Source organism: Ananas comosus, linkage group 5 (genome assembly GCF_001540865.1).
Source record: "Ananas comosus cultivar F153 linkage group 5, ASM154086v1, whole genome shotgun sequence".
NCBI classification, from domain to species: domain Eukaryota; kingdom Viridiplantae; phylum Streptophyta; class Magnoliopsida; order Poales; family Bromeliaceae; genus Ananas; species Ananas comosus.
Genome location: NC_033625.1, coordinates 2,099,101 through 2,117,077, shown reverse-complemented (window position 1 = coordinate 2,117,077; position 17,977 = coordinate 2,099,101). Strand labels below are relative to the sequence as shown.

At 35.4% G+C, this 17,977-nt stretch overlaps 2 protein-coding genes across 3 annotated transcripts; one reads left to right on the top strand and one right to left on the bottom strand.

The window, feature by feature from the left end:
- On the top strand, nt 2,668-7,133 carry LOC109709827 (probable LRR receptor-like serine/threonine-protein kinase At5g45780). Of its 2 annotated transcripts, none has more exons than XM_020232165.1 (11): nt 2,668-3,201; nt 3,283-3,415; nt 3,527-3,598; nt 3,709-3,852; nt 3,939-4,010; nt 4,091-4,150; nt 4,347-4,420; nt 4,495-4,638; nt 4,727-5,062; nt 5,601-5,992; nt 6,564-7,133. In XM_020232165.1, the coding sequence occupies exons 1-11, from the start codon at nt 3,081-3,083 to the stop codon at nt 6,879-6,881; spliced, it is 1,866 nt and encodes a 621-aa protein (XP_020087754.1). In that variant the 5' UTR covers nt 2,668-3,080; the 3' UTR covers nt 6,882-7,133. The 2 variants fall into 2 exon arrangements, with proteins under 2 accessions (XP_020087754.1, XP_020087756.1); XM_020232167.1 differs by having other exon boundaries at nt 3,062-3,201; nt 3,490-3,598.
- Nucleotides 7,663-12,681, bottom strand: LOC109709828 (aspartate aminotransferase, mitochondrial). The gene is made up of 10 exons (XM_020232168.1): nt 12,346-12,681; nt 12,129-12,214; nt 10,829-11,035; nt 10,505-10,610; nt 9,994-10,098; nt 9,728-9,900; nt 9,021-9,180; nt 8,788-8,883; nt 8,113-8,207; nt 7,663-8,016 (listed from the first exon to the last, which is right to left on the bottom strand). The coding sequence occupies exons 1-10, from the start codon at nt 12,526-12,528 to the stop codon at nt 7,944-7,946; spliced, it is 1,284 nt and encodes a 427-aa protein (XP_020087757.1). The 5' UTR covers nt 12,529-12,681; the 3' UTR covers nt 7,663-7,943.

Sequence of the window (17,977 nt, the reverse complement as noted above, 5' to 3'; positions counted from 1 at the left end):
CGTTGCCCTATGCCCAAAGGCGATCATGGAAAAATTTAATGCGCTTTAAAATCCACGTATTTGTTGCATGCATGCTTACTATGAGCAGTTGATCTTACTAACGATGCTAAGTGATCAGTGACTCGTTTTTTGCGATGAACTGCATAATGAGCCTAAGCTACTGCTCGTCTGGAGAAACTTGTATAGCTGAATTTCAAATATGTATGAATGCGATCTTTATGCATTTACGGTAGTTGAAGGCGTAAATGCTTCCGTGCTATCCGATCTTATATGGGGCTTTAAGAGAATTTTATTTCTTAATAAGATTATTCTGTGTTTTCGCGTTTCTTTTGGCTCCGTTACTGGAAGGTCGTTTTCTATGGTCTTTTCTTATGTCTTGTACATCTCTGCTTTACTCCAATGATGGTCCAAGTTGCGGAACAAACTCGGATGCCGTTGCTTCACGAGAAAAGTCTTCTTTGAATCTTTCCCTGTACGGGTGATTTCTTGTATTGTTAATTAAAAGCATCACGTCTCACAAACAGTTGCTAATACTATTTGATCTTCGCTGTTTTTTTCGTATGAAAGTATTGTGATGGCGACATCCTTGATTTGATGACCTTGAGTGGATCTTTTGTTTTGATGCCTTGTATTGTAATCGCATATATGTATTCACTCTAATCTTGCTTCACTATTTTGTTTGACAGATCACTCCATTGCATTTTATGACAGGAAAAATTGTCCGGAGGCCCCTTAACTGTCGACAATTTGGTAACACACTCCGAAGTTTTATTTCCTTCAGCTTATGTTGTTTAGATTTAGTTAATCATCACATTAATTAGTTAAAGTTAAACAGTTTCTGTAGGACGCTGGTTGTTTCTTTGTTTGTGTAGTTTTAGCTTTATTTTTTGTGGAGGAAAATAGCGTATTTTTCACTTGGTTTTTTTTTAAAAAAATTTATTAATAATATAAAATAGTTAGATTTGTGTTTAAAATTTTGAGTAACAACTATTAACTATTCGGAGTGGTTTTGCACTGGGGACTGTTAGTTTTAGCTTTATTACTTTTATATCCACGGTCAAGGCGTGACAGCAGTTCTAGGTGACAATGTGATGTTAGTCAAACGTAATGCAGAGCCGGTGGTGGTGATGACAAAGATGTTCAACAAATCTAACAGTTAAATAGACCAAAAACTGGAAGACTTAGTTAGAAGATGTTGATAAATCTAACAATTAAATCAGAGTCCAAAAACTGGACGACTTAGAAAATGAAATGATTTTACGAAAATAGTCCTAGGAATTCCTGTAAAAATTATAAATTTTAGGATAAATTTCAAATACCTTCCCTGTTATTTCGCACTTTTTTATTTTAATATCCTGTGATTTAAAGTGTATTAATTTAATACCCTTTGATTTTTTTTTTCTTTTCATCGGTTCCTCCGTTAATATTTCGTTAAATCATATACAAAAAAACTTCAGATACCCTATTTAGATTTATCGAATATTCATTGTTGCACTCTTTAGTTTTAACATTGTCACTAATTTAACGAAAAAAATTAGTAGAGGGAATAATAAAAAAAAAAAATGAAATCATAGGCGTACGCAAGTGACATATTTTAAACCACGGAGTATTAAAGTGAGAAAGAGCTAAACCACTGGGATGGTATTTGAAGTTTGTTCTAAATTTTAATGTGTTTTGGCTTAATTAGGATAAAAAAATCTTTTTATCCTAACTTTTTGCTCGGTCTTAAATAAAAAAGTACTTGTACACTTAATAAAAAATAGATGTAAATCTTATATCATATGTATCTAAGAACTAATTTTATTACAAAAATTATTAATAATTTAAAAAGAGTGTATGGAGTTTTGAATAGATGAGAGTAAGATTTGTATCCCACTTCTGCAATATAAGCAACACTTTTCTAAATAAAAAGATAGAAATGTATAAAGACCCCTCATTGTAAATTGTTCTTTTTTAATTTAATTTTTTTTACTAATATTTTCCTAACTTGTAATATTTTTAGAATTATTTTGTTCTGCTTAGGTAACAAATTTTGTAAAAATTAAATAGCTTTTGTTGGCCATTGGACATTAATTATTCTGATTTTCTTTTGATAAAGTTATTAATAATATAATATTTTTATTTATTTTTTTAGTTAAAAGCTACAAGGTTTCAATGAAGGCAAAAATTAAGGTCACAAAAAATACTATCCATACATTAAAAAAGAAAAATGTTAATTGTACTTCCTGTCAATACAAGGATCACTATTTTTTTCACTAATTCTATTAATTTTTTAATACTAAAAATTAAAAAAAATGTCTAAACTCTTAAATTGATAACCGTACACTCCAAAAAAAAATTCACAAATTCTCCCAAATTTTGAGCGTTATAAAAAAAAAAATAACATGAGTGTAAAACTTATACTAATATTTTTTTTTTTGAGAGAAAGGTAGCATGGTACTTGCTTCATTTATTTTATTTAAAAATAAACTTAGTTGAAAATATGAATTAATTAGGATTCGAACTTGGGTCTCGAGTATCAATCACCAAGCCCTTTTATCACTTACGTTAGAGACGGTTGGCAACTTATACTAATATTTGAGGTGCACAAATAGCTTTGCGCTAAAATGTACATCAAATAATATATTTTTTTTATTTCGAAAAATAGCTTGTGCGTACGTTCAACCAATCGAAAACCTACAATCTCTTCTGAGTGGCGGACAAGCGAGAGACCATCGGCGCCTTCTTCTTCGTCCTCATCCCCCTCTCTTCCTCCTTAATCTCAATCCCCAACCCCGCCTCGATATTCCCACCCTCCTCTCTCTCTCTCTCTCTCTCTCTCTCTCTTCTAACTCACTCATTTCCCAACGCTAAATAAGCTTATAATAATAATAAAAATCAAATAACACAATTTTTCTTTTCTTAATACCGGGGGAGAGGTGCTCGCGCGCTCTCTCTCTCTCTCTCTCTCTCTCTGCGTACAACCCTCGAAGCGGGTGAGAGATTCCACTACTAGCTTAAAATTAAGATTAAGATTAAGATTAAGATGGCCGAAGCGAAGCCCAACCCACCTAGGCGAATCCCGCAACCCGACGCTCCCAATGGAGCAACAATGGTGGCTCACCCTCACTCACCTCCTCCTCTTCTTCGTCGTCTTCTTCTTCGCTCCTCTTGCGCTCTCCCTCGACCCCCTCCTCTCCCCCAAGGGCGTTAACTACGAAGGTAACGACGAAACCCTAACGATGGCGATCTCTCTTCCTTTGCCCCGTTGTTTGATGTTTCGCTCTCCTTACCTCTCTACAGTGGCTGCTTTAATGTCGGTGAAGAGCAAGATGAGGGACGAGGCCAGAGTGATGGGCGGGTGGGACATCAACTCCGTGGACCCCTGCACCTGGTCCATGGTCGGCTGCTCCTCCGATGGCTTCGTCATCTCCTTGTAACCCTACTCTCTCTCTCTCTCTCTCTCTCTCTCTCTCTCTCTCTACTTTTGCCCTAATTTTTGCTTTCTAGGGCAAATTGGTGATTACTGGTTGGGTTTGGTGAGCAGGGAGATGGCGAGCAACGGCTTGTCGGGAACGCTTTCTCCGAGCATCGGCAACCTCAGCCACCTTCAGACAATGTGATAAATGATGTTTTCGGAAAAGCATTATCAGCTTAACAAAAAAAAAGTTTAGAGTTTTATCGACTACTTAACAATATACATTGTATTTTTCCATCTCTGTTTTACAGGTTACTGCAGAACAACAAATTATCAGGCCCTATTCCTCCTGAGATTGGGAAATTGTCCCAGCTCAAAACCCTTGATCTTTCCGGTAACCAGTTTATTGGCAAAATCCCGAGTTCTTTGGGGCACTTGACTCAACTAGGTTACCTGTGAGTTAGATATAAATTCATGGCTCTAATTTCATTTTGATGCTATGGAATTGATCTTAATTGTGGAAACTTTGCCCACTTTTTAGGCGTCTTAACGAGAATAACCTATCTGGTCAGATACCTCAAGCTGTTGCCAATCTTGCCGGTCTTATATTCTTGTATGTGCCCTGTTTTTTTCCCCCAGCAAATGTTCATGCTTAGTTATTGGCTTTACGATTAACATAGAGAACATGCACAGAGACTTGTCGTCCAATAATCTGAGCGGTCCAATTCCGAAGATCCTCGCGAGTGACTATCGGTGAGTTCAGAGGATGACTACAAGATGTAGATCCTTTTTTCTTATATTATGTGCTTTCATAAATGCTTTTTCTGTACCATAATAACTTTGAAGGAACTAGGAACTTTTATCGTGTAGTAGCTTTTCCTATATTTGTGTATGCTTCCCCCAAAGTTTTCAATTTTCCATAAATAATAGTTTTTTATTGCCTCTCCAGTGTTGCGGGAAACAGGTTTCTTTGTAACTCCACCGTCTTGCAAGGTTGCTCAGATGTTGCATTAGCAGTTAACGGTAATTTATGAGCTGATCGTGATGTTGTTTCCATAAGATCTTTCTATTGGCGACTAATGTAGCTTGTCTTGCAGAAACAAACACATTTGACCAAACTAACAACCATCAATTAGCACTTGCCGTCTCTTTAAGCATCGGGTGTACCATAATGATCTCTGTGCTGCTTTTCGGATGTTGGCTGCACTATTGCAGATGGCGTTTGCCTTTTGCTTCTGATGGTGCTTTTTGCAAACATTTTTCCCTTCCAATGTGATTAATATGATTTCCCTCTCATTTTCCCAACTAACTTGCCTGGTTCTTTTGTAGATCAAGATTATGATTTCGAAATGGGACATTTGAGGCGGTTCTCATTTCGTGAGCTTCAAATCGCAACCAATAATTTTAATTCAAAGAACATATTAGGTCATGGTGGGTTTGGGATTGTATATAAAGGCCATCTAAGAAACGGGACTGTCGTGGCAGTTAAAAGGTTAAAAGATCCAGACATTACTGGGGAAGTCCAGTTCCAGACGGAAGTAGAGATGATTGGCTTGGCTTTGCACAGGAATCTCTTACGCTTGTATGGGTTTTGCATGACATCCAATGAGAGATTACTAGTATATCCTTTTATGCCAAACGGGAGCGTTGCTGATCGTTTAAGAGGTTCCTTTCTTGCTTTCCTTCTTTCACATGATTATTTAACAAGTGTGTAAAGCATGTTTGAAAGATTGTATCCACTTACTTATCCTGCTTGCACCTATATTACCTTTTACTAAGATGTGCATTTGTTAATGCAAAATTGCTGCGTTGGTTTGCTCATCTCACTTTCAGTTACTTCTAGTCGGTTTATTATTTCTTCTAGGCAGAGTAAGCATGATATAACTGGTCTTTTGTAACAACTACTCAGAACTTTGGGTCTTCAGAGTGGTCAGAGTTCCTCGTCTTAGCAGGGGACAACTTTAAGAGCGCGAACGCTTGTGTTCAATCATCTCTTAGTTACCCAAATTCAAGTCTGCTTCAAAATACATCATCAATTTTGGTGCTAGCTTTTACTTGTCTTACAATATTGTTATTTCCACTTGTTTATGCATGAGTTGAGGACTTGAAGTGTATCGGCTTCTCAAATTTCTGCATGTGATCAACTGGTCTTCTTGCATCTTGTTGCCTTATTTATTTCGTAAATCACAATCACAATTTGCAGATTGTCATCTTGGGAGATCATATCTAGATTGGAACAAACGAATGTGGATAGCTCTTGGAGCAGCTAGGGGACTGTTGTATTTGCATGAACAATGCAACCCTAAGATCATTCATAGGGACGTTAAAGCAGCAAACATATTGCTCGATGAAAGCTTTGAAGCAATTGTTGGAGATTTTGGGTTGGCAAAACTTTTAGATCGACATGAATCACATGTTACTACTGCAGTCCGGGGCACCATTGGACATATCGCGCCTGAGTATCTCTCTACTGGCCAGTCCTCGGAAAAGACAGATGTGTATGGATTTGGTATTCTATTGTTGGAGTTGATAACGGGACAAAAGACTTTGAATAATGGAAATGGGAAAATTCAGAAGGGAATGATCCTTGACTGGGTAAATGCTTCCTTCTCGAAGTTTTTTCCCCCTCAGTGTGATTCCTTCTTATGACTGTTTTCTCCCTCATAAACTGCCATTTCACTATTATTTGCCGTTTAAGTTCCATGGCTTGCCTTTTCGCTCATTAATTAACAAGGATTTTTCCGGAGAAGCATGCCGCGTCGGTGGAAGTGGCGGCAAGCTATCTTTATTTAGGCGTATCTTAAAGTAAGTTCAGCACCATCACATTGCTTGAAAGTACAGAAGGATAAGAAGACAAACATATAAGAGTATTTTCTAAATGCAAGAAGAATTTGAAGACCTATGGGCTTTCTCCGAAAAACTTAGAAATAGACATTCTCCTGTTCCAGTTACATGTAAATCTAAGTGGGTAACATTAGGTATTGCTCAATGATGCTACATGCTTGAGATGCTACAGTCTAATATATGCATCTAGTTTGTATTGTATTTCCTGATTATTATAGTATGGATGAATACTCTCATTTGTTGCTGTTTGTTATGTTGCAAATGTTGTCCTTTCCAAATTTACCTTCACCTTGTTAACTGGTGAGTTTGCCATTTTGTGCAGGTAAAGGAACTTCATGAGGAAAAGAAACCCCATATGTTGGTTGACAAAGATCTCAACGGTTCTTTCAATACGGCCGAGCTGGAGACTGCAGCAGAAGTGGTTCTGCTGTGCACTCAGTCCAACCCTAGTTTACGGCCTAAGATGTCAGATGTTGTGAAGACACTAGAAGCTGTGATCAGACCATCAGAATATGCAGAAGAGTCGCAAGGTCGAGTGCTCTGTGGTGGGAGTTCGCAGAGCTTCTCTAGGAGGCTTGAGGATACTAATGAAGCTTCATCCTTCATAATCGAAGCTATTGAACTTTCAGGTCCAAGATAACGAATACCTAAAATATGTATAGTATTTATATTTTGTTTTGGAAACCAGATATCATTGTGATGAGAAGTAATAGTTAGACGAGAAAAGAGATGATGTACGAGGTTTCGGCTCTTTTGGAGTAACTATGTCTCGATTGGCTCTCTAACTCTCTAATGTTTGTAATTAGGCTGTGAGCCTGTTAAAATGTTTCACATCCTAGGTGACTTTTGATTATGTAAATTGTCTTTGATTATATAGTTTTCTTAGATGCTCCATCTACAGTAGCTGCATAGTTACTGAAGTATTCCTTGTTTTTGCTGCGATGTTATCATTGCAGCCGCAACTCTCATGATGTTCCCATAGCCTTATGTAGATTGAACGCTCTTGAATTGAGATTCTAGGGATTAGCTAGCTCACATGGAACATGCATTAAGAAAAATACTGGCAGAGGATTGCCTTGCTCCCATGCGCTCTGCACTAATTTCTCAAATTGACGTTTGTTTCTCTTTAAAGCAGTGGTCTAAGCATTGACCGAGAAGTTACTCAAATGTCTCATCAAGTACTACAATTCATAGAGACAAAGAGACAGAATGTGCTAAAGATCTCATCAGGAACATCTTCACTACACGGGGAATGAAAATCCCAAGCGACTTAATGCTCGGGTAGCGAATGAAAACTTACGGTCAGAATACGCCGTACAAAACTGCAGCTCCATCATGGCAATATTAAACACAAAATCAGTAGAAAAAGCCCACAGCATGGGCACCTCACAGCATTAAGCATTCCAATTCACCAAGCCACATCAACAATTGCTTTGTCTCTTTAGTAATTAATTTTCATAAGCACTTGCACCTCATGATAATGTCACAAATGTACGACTCGTCTCAAAAGCCAAACAGAACAAGCATTTTACACGCTCAAAAATGAACCAGAGCAGTTATTTCCTTTCCCTTCAGATCTTCTGATAAATAAATGTAATTTATTTTTTAAGAGGACCGCATAGAAGGTCTATGGACAAAAAAGCCTCATAAAATTTTAGTGAAAGCCTCGTTTTCTTCATATTAAGGCAAGAGAGTATAAACCTTATGAGGATGTGGTGACCTCATGAATAGCATTAGCTAGATAGCCGATGTTGCCGGTAGTCACACCTGCCATACTGTAACACCACCAGCAATGTCAAACTACAAATAGAGAGGATACTAAGAAATTTAAATGGAACATAAGTATCCACTAATTATGAGATGTATTATACCTAATTCGACCATTTCGCGTCATGTATATGTGAAATTCACTTGTCAATCGATCGACTTGTTCAGGAGTCAATCCACTGTAGCAGAACATCCCAATCTGTTTGATGCAAATAAAGAGAACTGCTTGTGAGAAAAAATATAGATGCAGACAACTAAAGTAAGAGCCATACATTCTCCTTTTCATTAACAAGTCTTCTCATAATAGTGGAGTTCTGTTACATGGTACAGTCGGAAGTAAACTGGTATCAAGGAGAACTTTGTCAAAGATAACCTCGGTATTAGTTGCCCAAATGAGGAAAAAGTAGATAGGTAACAATGAGAGAAATTGCCTATAAGATTTCCTTGTTTTTCTTTTCCCGAGGGATTTACAGCGACCTAATGTTGAGAGTTGCATGTCTCTACAATCACTAGTCACAAAGCACTGAAGCGCTCTGAGTAGGCGTATATCTTCAATTAAGTGCTATAGTTTACAAGAGAAACTTCTAACTTGTTTTGCTACGACAAAGTATGATAATTTAGTCTCCAAGCTTCTTGCAAACCACTTCTACTTAACTATGAAATTTCAACAATCTACAGAATAACAATCTGTGCCCGTGAAAGTGAGCTACATCTATGAAATTCTAAATACTCATGCTTCAGTTCAAAGATTATGAAATAAGTAATAGTTGCATGGTCACCTGGTTAGTTATGTGCTCCCAAGATAAAGGTGACCCAAGCTTTTCAAGATTCTCACGAAGTGCTTTTCTCATTCCTATTATACGATCAGCCATGCCCTGGCACAACAAAGATAAGCTTGTAATGAGAACAACATATATAAACAAAATGAAGTAAATGGATCTGTTGTGCTGTTTTAGAAACTCATGAAGTTTAAAAGAGGGTTAGGAGGAGAGGAATGGGGCAGTCTAGTTACCTTGACCTCCTTCAGCCATAAATTCTTTAGTTCTGTATCACCAAGGATTGTTGAAACTATTAATGCACCATGAACGGGCGGGTTGCTGTACATAGGCCTAGCAAGCTGTTGCAATTGACTCTTCACAGCGACTGCTTGCATCTCATCTTCACAGAGAATACTGCAGCAAAAAATTTAGCGGTCAGATCTCGAGCATGGAAAAAGCCAACATTCCCAATGATTTACTACATCAACAAAGCAGAAAAAGCGAAAAGCACAAGTTCTCACCGTTTGTCTTAAATGTAGAGAAGAAAGTTTTACATGCAAAACATTTAACTTCCAGTCTTGAGGTGATCATACTTTTTACTAAAAGGCAAACAGAAAAGTAAAGAACAGCAGATAAAACATGACATTTTGAATCTGTTAACTTTTTTGTCTGTCTAAAATGTACCCTCCATATCAATAAATGAGTCTCACTACATTCACGCACGAGAGTCAGGTGTGGCCAGTAAAAGTGAGCCTATAGCATACTACCAATGCATATACGTGAATGCTTACTGTGACATAAGTTTTTAAGGAAAGATATAATATCCAATTCAAGTACGTAGATGCAACTTACACAGCCAAGCAAAAACAAAATCAGAATATGATGAAAAATTGATAATTGAAAAGCAAATTAAGAGGATAATTTTATGTTTCTCAACCATAGTCGAGTGACAAACAAATACCTTAGGCATCCTATTCTCTGCCCATAAAGTCCCATGTTCTTTGCATATGATTGGGCACAGCCGATTGGATGTCCATCCTCAAGAAAGATTCGGATTGCCTTGGCATCTCTTTCTGGGTCGCCACTAGCAAAACCTTGGTACGCCATGTCAAAGAACGGGAAATGATTCTTGACCTACATAAAAAGGAAAATATACATATATGATTCAAGATAATGCAACTGAAAGCTATATCAAAAAATGCAGATGCTCATTCAATGAAAACTTACCTTGAACTGATATGATATCTCCCTCCATTGTTCTTCAGAAGGATCTACCCCAGTGGGATTATGTGCACATGCATGAAGCAGAAAGAACGAACCATTCGGAGCATTCTACACACCCAAAGGAATAATTTAAAAAAAGACAGTGTTGTTAAGATTATGCACCAAGATAAATTCTTGCATATCCGACAAACTATGAATTGCATGATTATGACTGTCCAGATTATCAGAAAATTTTTATGAAAAAAAGATATTATACCTAATAAAGCAAGAATAATATTAAAGTTAACAAAAAGATAATTACCAGTTAATGAAATAAGACCCTGAAGAACAAAAGAAGTCATAAATAAGTAGAAGATCATGAATAAAACATCTTGAGAAATTAAAATTTGGCACATTATGAAGGTATTGACACATTAAAATGGTGTCAAATATATCCACAGAGAACTAGTAGTCGGGGAAATGGACACCAGTTTCAATCCATGGTGCATTGAAAATCATGTTTTGAGAAGCATACCCTAATATCATCCATCATTGATGCAAAGTCCAGTCCTTTCGATTCCGGATGATAATATCGGAGTGTTCTCTGTGGCACTCGAGCATCTCTCCAAATGTTATGATGGCTGCAAAACACCAAATATATGTCAGCAATCAAAAGTATTACGCAAAAAATCAACAAAACAGACATTGAGACTTGGTGTATACACTGAGTAGGATTTAGAATTTTAGCGCAATCTTAATCATGCCAGTAAATAATGACTGGTAGAAATATTATTGTTTTTTACATGCAAAAAATCACAGATGATACTTGTTTATAGAAAACAAGTCAGTATTAACTTACTTCGCCCATGTTGGTATGGGTATATAAATCTGGGAGTCAGGCAAGAAACGTTTTTGAAAGTCTGCAAAGAGCCGACATGCACCGGTCCCTGATAGAGCTTGCACAGCTGCGATCCTTTTGTCTTTTATGAACTCAGAGTCCTCTCCATACGCCAGCTTCAGTGTCTCCTCAATCATCTTAACACTTCCTCCCATTGGAAGATACTCCCTGAAGTTGTCGTTTTACAAAGCCAATCTTTAGATTTATGAATCTCACTATAATTCTTCGTACATAAAATATACAAATAATCGATTGGAAGATCATGCCAGGAGTTTATTGATTCAAGGACCAGTCTTGAAGTGTCAGACAAAAAAAAAAAAAAAAAAAAAAAAAAAAAANGTCAGAAAAAAAAAAAAAAAAAAAAAACTAGAAAACCATCAACTTGCAGAATCCCTAGTTAAAGGTTGAAACTTGTCAAGTTAAACTGGATGAAACCGTGGAGTCATACACTACTAACAACCTAGCTGTCCCATTCGAAAAAATAATGCATCCTAATCAGATTCATGATTCATGAATGTGCACAATGATTAAGAGATCACAAAGAACAAGAGCAAAACAGCAAAAGGGAAAAGTCATAGTCCACGTTATGTTACTTCAGCAGGAAACTGTAACTTGCATGAGAGACTTTTGAAAATAGCATCTAGGCATAACAATTGTTTTATAAATTGAAACCAAATACTCTATACTTTTCAGTAGGCTCTAGATGTGGAAATCGAATTAAGATCTGCGGTTTCAATTTAATTAACTAATAAAATGGGCCAGGTAGGATTCAAACTAATAACCTCTTGCTCTAATATCATAGGAAAAAACAGTTTTTTCAATAGCTTATATACAATACTAGCTATAAAAGATTCAAAAAAGATAAACTACTCTGAAATTATGTGAATTAAATATTCAAAAATAATTAATAATAAAGTATCCACCTTTAGGAGATTTTTTTTTTAAGAAAAAAAAGAGCAAGTGGTAGAGAAATGGTGGTCCAGTGGATGAACAGATGAAAAATCCCAGGAGCCACAAGGAAAAAGGAAACCTGAGAAGCACATAAAAAAGGATTCTACAGGACCAGGAATAACACTATCACAAATGCACTCTCGGAAGGAATTGAAACAGGGAATAGTGAAACGGAAAGCAAAAGATGCTCATACCTCTAAATAATCCCAATTTCCAAATCAATTTATAAACAAAAACAATTTTTAAAATCAACATCAAATTACTTAAAAATTGAAGAGAGAAAAAAGGAAATCGGAGAGAGAGAGATCACATGTTTAGGGTCCCGGCGATCCTCCTCTCAGCTTCTCGAACACATTCAAGCACCACTGGTTTGCCATTGTCGTCGCGGTACGCGCCCTAGAAACCAAAAATAGCAACGAATCCGCCATTAATGGCGAGGATTAGGAGATCAAAATCGGAGCTTTTGCTAGGGTTTGGAGAGAGAGAGAGAGAGAGAGAGAGAAAGAGAGAGAGAGAATGGTACGCACAACGCCGACATTAACTTTATCGGGGCTCGGATCGGCGAGGAACGCCTCGGTGACGCCGAGGATCGGGTCCTTCGGGGCCGGCTCCACGTGGCCCCACCAGGATGACGCGGATCGCGCTGACGTGGCGGCCGATGATAGAGCCCTCCTAGGGATCGCCCGAGAAATCGCGGCGCCCAACGCCATCGTAGCGCTCCAGGGGAAGCAGAGGGTGGAAAAAAGCGCGGCGGAGGAAGCGGTGCGGCGCGGGAGCGGCGGACGAGGAGAATGGGGAAAGGTACAAGCGACGAGTAATATTTAGCGGCGGCGTTCTCGGGAAGCGCGAGTGGAATGGGGTGACGTCACCATGGCGGCAATTGTGTGGGGGCCCACCTGTCGGTGAGGTAACCGTGATGTTCGTCGCCGTTACACGGAAGTGCACGCCTCTAATGGGAGGAATTTTATATTATCACACTTACACCATGTCATCAATAATAAGTCAATCATATTTTTTTTTTTAAATAAAAATATAATAAAAATAATTTTTTACAATCATGATGGTACATATATTTTTAAAAAAAGATTTGATTGATTTGTTATCATATATATTTCTAAAAACATGATATATGGAACATATATCTCTAAAAAGAGAGATTTAATTGGTTTGCTACGCCACGTCATCAATATACCTGCTGCATTCTAGAATTTTTCCCTCTGATAGTTAGAGAGGAGTCGTGGGACGGTGATGACGTACGCCGTTTATACTTTATACCGGTTGGTGTGACTTGCACGTAGGTGGTGAGGTGTGGGGTATCGGAGAGGTTTAGGATTGAGGGCCCACCTTCCCGAGCAATCTGAGCCGTTCGCAGTAACTGCTATTTGCTGTCGATTCCGTTGAGCGTAGANATATACATTTCTAAAAAAAAAATATTTGATTGATTTGTTACGCCACGTTACTAATATACCTGTTGCATTTTAGAAATTTTCCCTCTGATTGTTAGAAAGGAATCGTGGGACGGTGATGACGTACGCCGTTTATACTTTATACAGGTTGGTGTGACTTGCACGTAGGTGGTGAGGTGTGGGGTATCGGAGAGGTTTAGGATTGAGGGCCCACCTTCCCGAGCAATCTGAGCCGTTCGCAGTAACTGCTATTTGCTGTCGATTCCGTTGAGCGTAGACATAATTCGGCGACTCGGTACGTATAATAATATAATAATGATAAGGTTAAATTAATTAAAGAGATTTTTATTTAATAAAAAAGTATTAATCTAGGCTGAAAAAAAGATAAACTACAGCTCCTTGATAAACTATAAAATCATCACATTAGCCGCTCCCTAAATTCTAAAGTGCTTAAGAATGAAAATTTAAGATCAATTTTTTTGGATGTGCATAATCTTAAAAATCGAGCCACCTATTTTTTTTGAACAAGTTTCGAATATGTTTGTACTTTTGGATGAGAAGGTTAAAAAAGCCTTTGAACCAAATCGAAAAAACAAAACACGTTTATCATGTCATATATATATATATATATATATATATATATATATATATATATATATATATATATATATATATCGATAGTAAACCGAGCCGTTTACTACCGATTTATTTTCGATGATAGAGCTTCCAAATTGATCATCGGCACCGTTAAACATGATTTAAACTATTTAAATTATCTGAAAATTAAATTTCACACATTTTCGATATTGTTCTCTTGTCCATCAAGTGAACAGAAAAATGAATGACTGGAAATGAATATCATTCAAAAAGTGATGATATAATTTTTATATTTGAGATCTAGAGTCTAGATCTTATTTTAAATAGTTTAAAGAATTTTCTAACAAAAATTTATTTGATTTGAACTCTTCTATACTGATAAAGGAGCAAACGCACCATATCGGCCATTAAAATTATAAATTTTGTAACCCTTTGATCGTTCAGTTAGTGATGCCAAAAAATCATGAAATTTGATTTCTAGATAATTTAAATGGTCTAGATCATGTTCAACGGTGCCAATCGTCGATTTGGAAGCTCTATCATAAAAAAAAATCAGTAGTAAATCGAACAGTTTACTATCGATAGTAGCCCAGTCTAACTCATATATATATATATATATATATATATATATATATATGAGTGGGCTGGTATGCTTATGGAAGCACGGAGCCCTCCGTACTTCCAAGTTGTTTTCGATGTTCGGATTTTCAAATCGACGATCGGTTCCGTTAGAGTTGATCTAGAGTATTTGAAGTACCTAGAAAATAAATTTTGTGATTTTTCGATATCATTTTTCTAGTGATGGAAGGGGCTCAAAATCAATAATTTTAATGTCCGTGGTGAGCCGGTTGCAAGTTTAACGGTGTAGAAATATTCAAATCATATGAAATTTTGATAGAAAATTCTTTATATCATATAAAACAAGATCAATAACTTTGATCTAAAATTTTAATGTCATATCATCATATTTTGTAAGATTTTTATTTTCAGCCGTTGATTTTGAGCCACTTCGATCACTAGGCAAATGATATCGAAAAATCATAAAATTTATTTTCTAGATACTTCAAATACTTTAGATCAAGCCTAACGGAGCCGATCGTCGATTCGAAAGTCGGAACATCGAAAACAAAGTGGAAGCACGGAGCCCTCCGTGCTTCCATAAGCATCCTAGCCGCACTATATATATATATATATATATATATATATATATATATATATATATATATATATATAGCGTGGGTGCAAGTGAAGGAATTTTAGCTTGGAGGAAGAATTAATTTTTCTGTTGGAGGAAGTAGTGCCGTGATTTTTCGTTTGTTTTTTGGTTTNCGGAAAAAAAAAAAGAAAAAGAAAAAAGAAGAAGAATAAGAAGAAAAAAATCGTCAGCTAATTTATCGTGCTAGTGACTAGAAAGAAATTTCACCTAGTGATGCGTTAACCGCTTAATCTTACGAATTCCAAGAAAATTTTGAAAAATTAAACTGCACCCATTGATGCGTACATCGATCCAATTGAAAAATCGTCAAAGAAATTCCACCTATTGATGCGTACATCCAATATAGTTGAAAAATTAAACTGCACAATTGTATAAAAAATTTGATCCATCTGCTTAAAATTAAGGTCACCTAAAGCTGATCGTACCGACAAAACGTCCAAATAACAGGATTTATTAGTCATTACCCAAATAAATGTACAACGTGCTTTATTCCGGTGTTTCAACCAAGTCACATTTTTAAAGAGGTGATTGCTAATATATTTTTGCAAAACTAAAATATAATATGTTCAAAATAATATTTAAAATTTAAAATATGTATGAAAACTATTCAAAGGTCATTATATTTTAATGTTATATATTTTTTTGTCTTTAACCTAATTATATGCTGATGCCTAGTCAGGTAACAAGATCATACACCTCTTTTCTTGTCTAATCTAATAAGATTGCTTGATTTTTTTTCCCTTTTTTTAATTCCTGATTTCTTTCAACATGTTCTCGATTTCTGGGGCTTGGGAAGTGATAATAAAGAAACAAAAGCGATATAGAACTTAAACTAATATGACGGCCATTATTATTTCATAGAAATGTTGATAAATTTTTGTAGAATTAATAAAAAGCTTTGCTTCCATGAAGAGAAAGAACAGAAGAGCAAAGGACAAAAAATACTGTCCTATTATTGGGATGAAGAAAACAAAAAAAAAACAGAGAAAATATATTTCTTCTCATTTCTTTCCACTTTTGGAGAGAAAAGGAGTTAAATCTTTTAAGTAAAATTACTTTCTCTTTATTATTTTTTCCTTTCTCTCTTTCAATTTTAATGTGAATAACAAAGAAATAATTTTGACTAATTCTGTAACTCTATTATCTAAGAAATAATTTTTCTACCTTAGCCTTATCACTTTTCTTTATTCTACTAAAATTCTCAGTAAATCCTAGTGACTCTTAGATTGAAGGGTGTGGAATTGCAATTTTTTTTTTTAAACTATAAACTTAGTATTTTTGTAATAATTTTCTCCTCTATTTCTTTTTATGTACATAAAAAGTTTGCTAAGTGATATTCCACCAATGCATCGCCAAGAGGACTACATTAGAAATACAGTGTAGTTCGAAATAAAAATATTATAATTATAAATAATTTATTTGATTTTTTTTTTTTTTTGAGAGATAGGTAGCACGCTACCCGCTACGTTTATTTCATTTAGAAATAAACTTAGCTGGAAATGTGAATCAATTAGGATTCGAACTTGGGTCTCGGGTACCAACCACAAGTCCTTTGTCACTTGCTCTAGAAACGATTGGTAAATAATTTATTTGATTGTTTATAATTGATAAATATGTTTGTATTAATATTATCACTTTATATATTAAATAATAAAAAAAATATATTTTCTATTTAAAAAGTAATTAAGAAGATAGANTCACCTTTCTTTACTCTTCTTTATATAAAAGAGACAAAAAAAAAACAAAAGAAGTAGGGTTATTATCCTGTCATAAAAAACAGGAAACGAGAAGACAAGAAAGAGAAGTACCTTCGTTTCGAAAAATAATTAAGATGTTTTTAAATAGTTGTAAAGATACTTTATTATTACCGGCAGTATAATCAAATTCAAGATATAGCGAAAACAAAGAAATAATAGTGAAGGGTTCGGGGTCTTTAGCTCTTGTACAACTTTCTTTAGTCCTTAATTTTTTTCCCTTTTTTTTAGTTCGTTAGAATAATCTAATCTGTTCTTTTCTCCACATACTAGAACAATGGACTGATCCGTAGTCGTATATTAATCCAATTTCTGTTTTTTTATATATTGTAATTTTATATTACTGGAAACTTATCATTGAAAGAGAGAAAGGAAAAAATAATAAAGAGAAAGTAATTTTACTTAAAAGATTTAACTCCTTTTCTCTCCAAAAGTGGAAAGAAATGAGAAGAAATAATTTTGACTAATTCTGTAACTCTATTATCTAAGAAATAATTTTTCTACCTTAGCCTTATCACTTTTCTTTATTCTACTAAAATTCTCAGTAAATCCTAGTGACTCTTAGATTGAAGGGTGTGGAATTGCAATTTTTTTTTTTAAACTATAAACTTAGTATTTTTGTAATAATTTTCTCCTCTATTTCTTTTTATGTACATAAAAAGTTTGCTAAGTGATATTCCACCAATGCATCGCCAAGAGGACTACATTAGAAATACAGTATGGTTCGAAATAAAAAATATTATAACTATAAATAATTTATTTGATTGTTTTTTTTTTTTAAAGAGATAGGTAGTAAGTACGCTATCCGCTTTGCTTATTTTATTTAGAAATAAACTGGAAATGTGAGTCAACTAGGATTCGAACTTGGGTCTCGGGTACCGACCACCAAGTCCTTTGTCACTTGCTTTAGGAACGGTTGGTAAATAATTTATTTGATTGTTTGTAATTAATAAATATGTTTGTATTAATATTATCACTTTATATATGTAATAATAAAAAATATATATTTTCTATTTAAAAAGTAATTAAGAAGATAGACTTATATTTTATTTAAATATACTCTTTTTAGGTGTCTTAGTATGGAGGAGTTGAATTCAAACTTACCGAATTAAATTCCGCGGAATGGATTTAAATTCTGATGTATAGTTGTAACTGCAGAGCTCCGTCCAACGCACTGTACTGTCTC

What these genes read in the sequence shown, in the direction of transcription:
- LOC109709827 (XM_020232165.1), top strand. Translation starts at nt 3,081, where the DNA reads ATGGAGCAACAATGGTGGCTCACCCTCACTCACCTCCTCCTCTTCTTC. An exon ending in TTGACTCAACTAGGTTACCT is followed by an intron (nt 3,853 to 3,938) that starts GTGAGTTAGATA and finishes CCCACTTTTTAG; the next exon opens with GCGTCTTAACGAGAATAACC. An exon ending in CGTTGCTGATCGTTTAAGAG is followed by an intron (nt 5,063 to 5,600) that starts GTTCCTTTCTTG and finishes CACAATTTGCAG; the next exon opens with ATTGTCATCTTGGGAGATCA.
- LOC109709828 (XM_020232168.1), bottom strand. Translation starts at nt 12,528, where the DNA reads ATGGCGTTGGGCGCCGCGATTTCTCGGGCGATCCCTAGGAGGGCTCTA. An exon ending in ATAAAGTTAATGTCGGCGTT is followed by an intron (nt 12,215 to 12,345) that starts GTGCGTACCATT and finishes TTTGGTTTCTAG; the next exon opens with GGCGCGTACCGCGACGACAA. An exon ending in TATGGCTGAAGGAGGTCAAG is followed by an intron (nt 8,884 to 9,020) that starts GTAACTAGACTG and finishes TTGTTGTGCCAG; the next exon opens with GGCATGGCTGATCGTATAAT.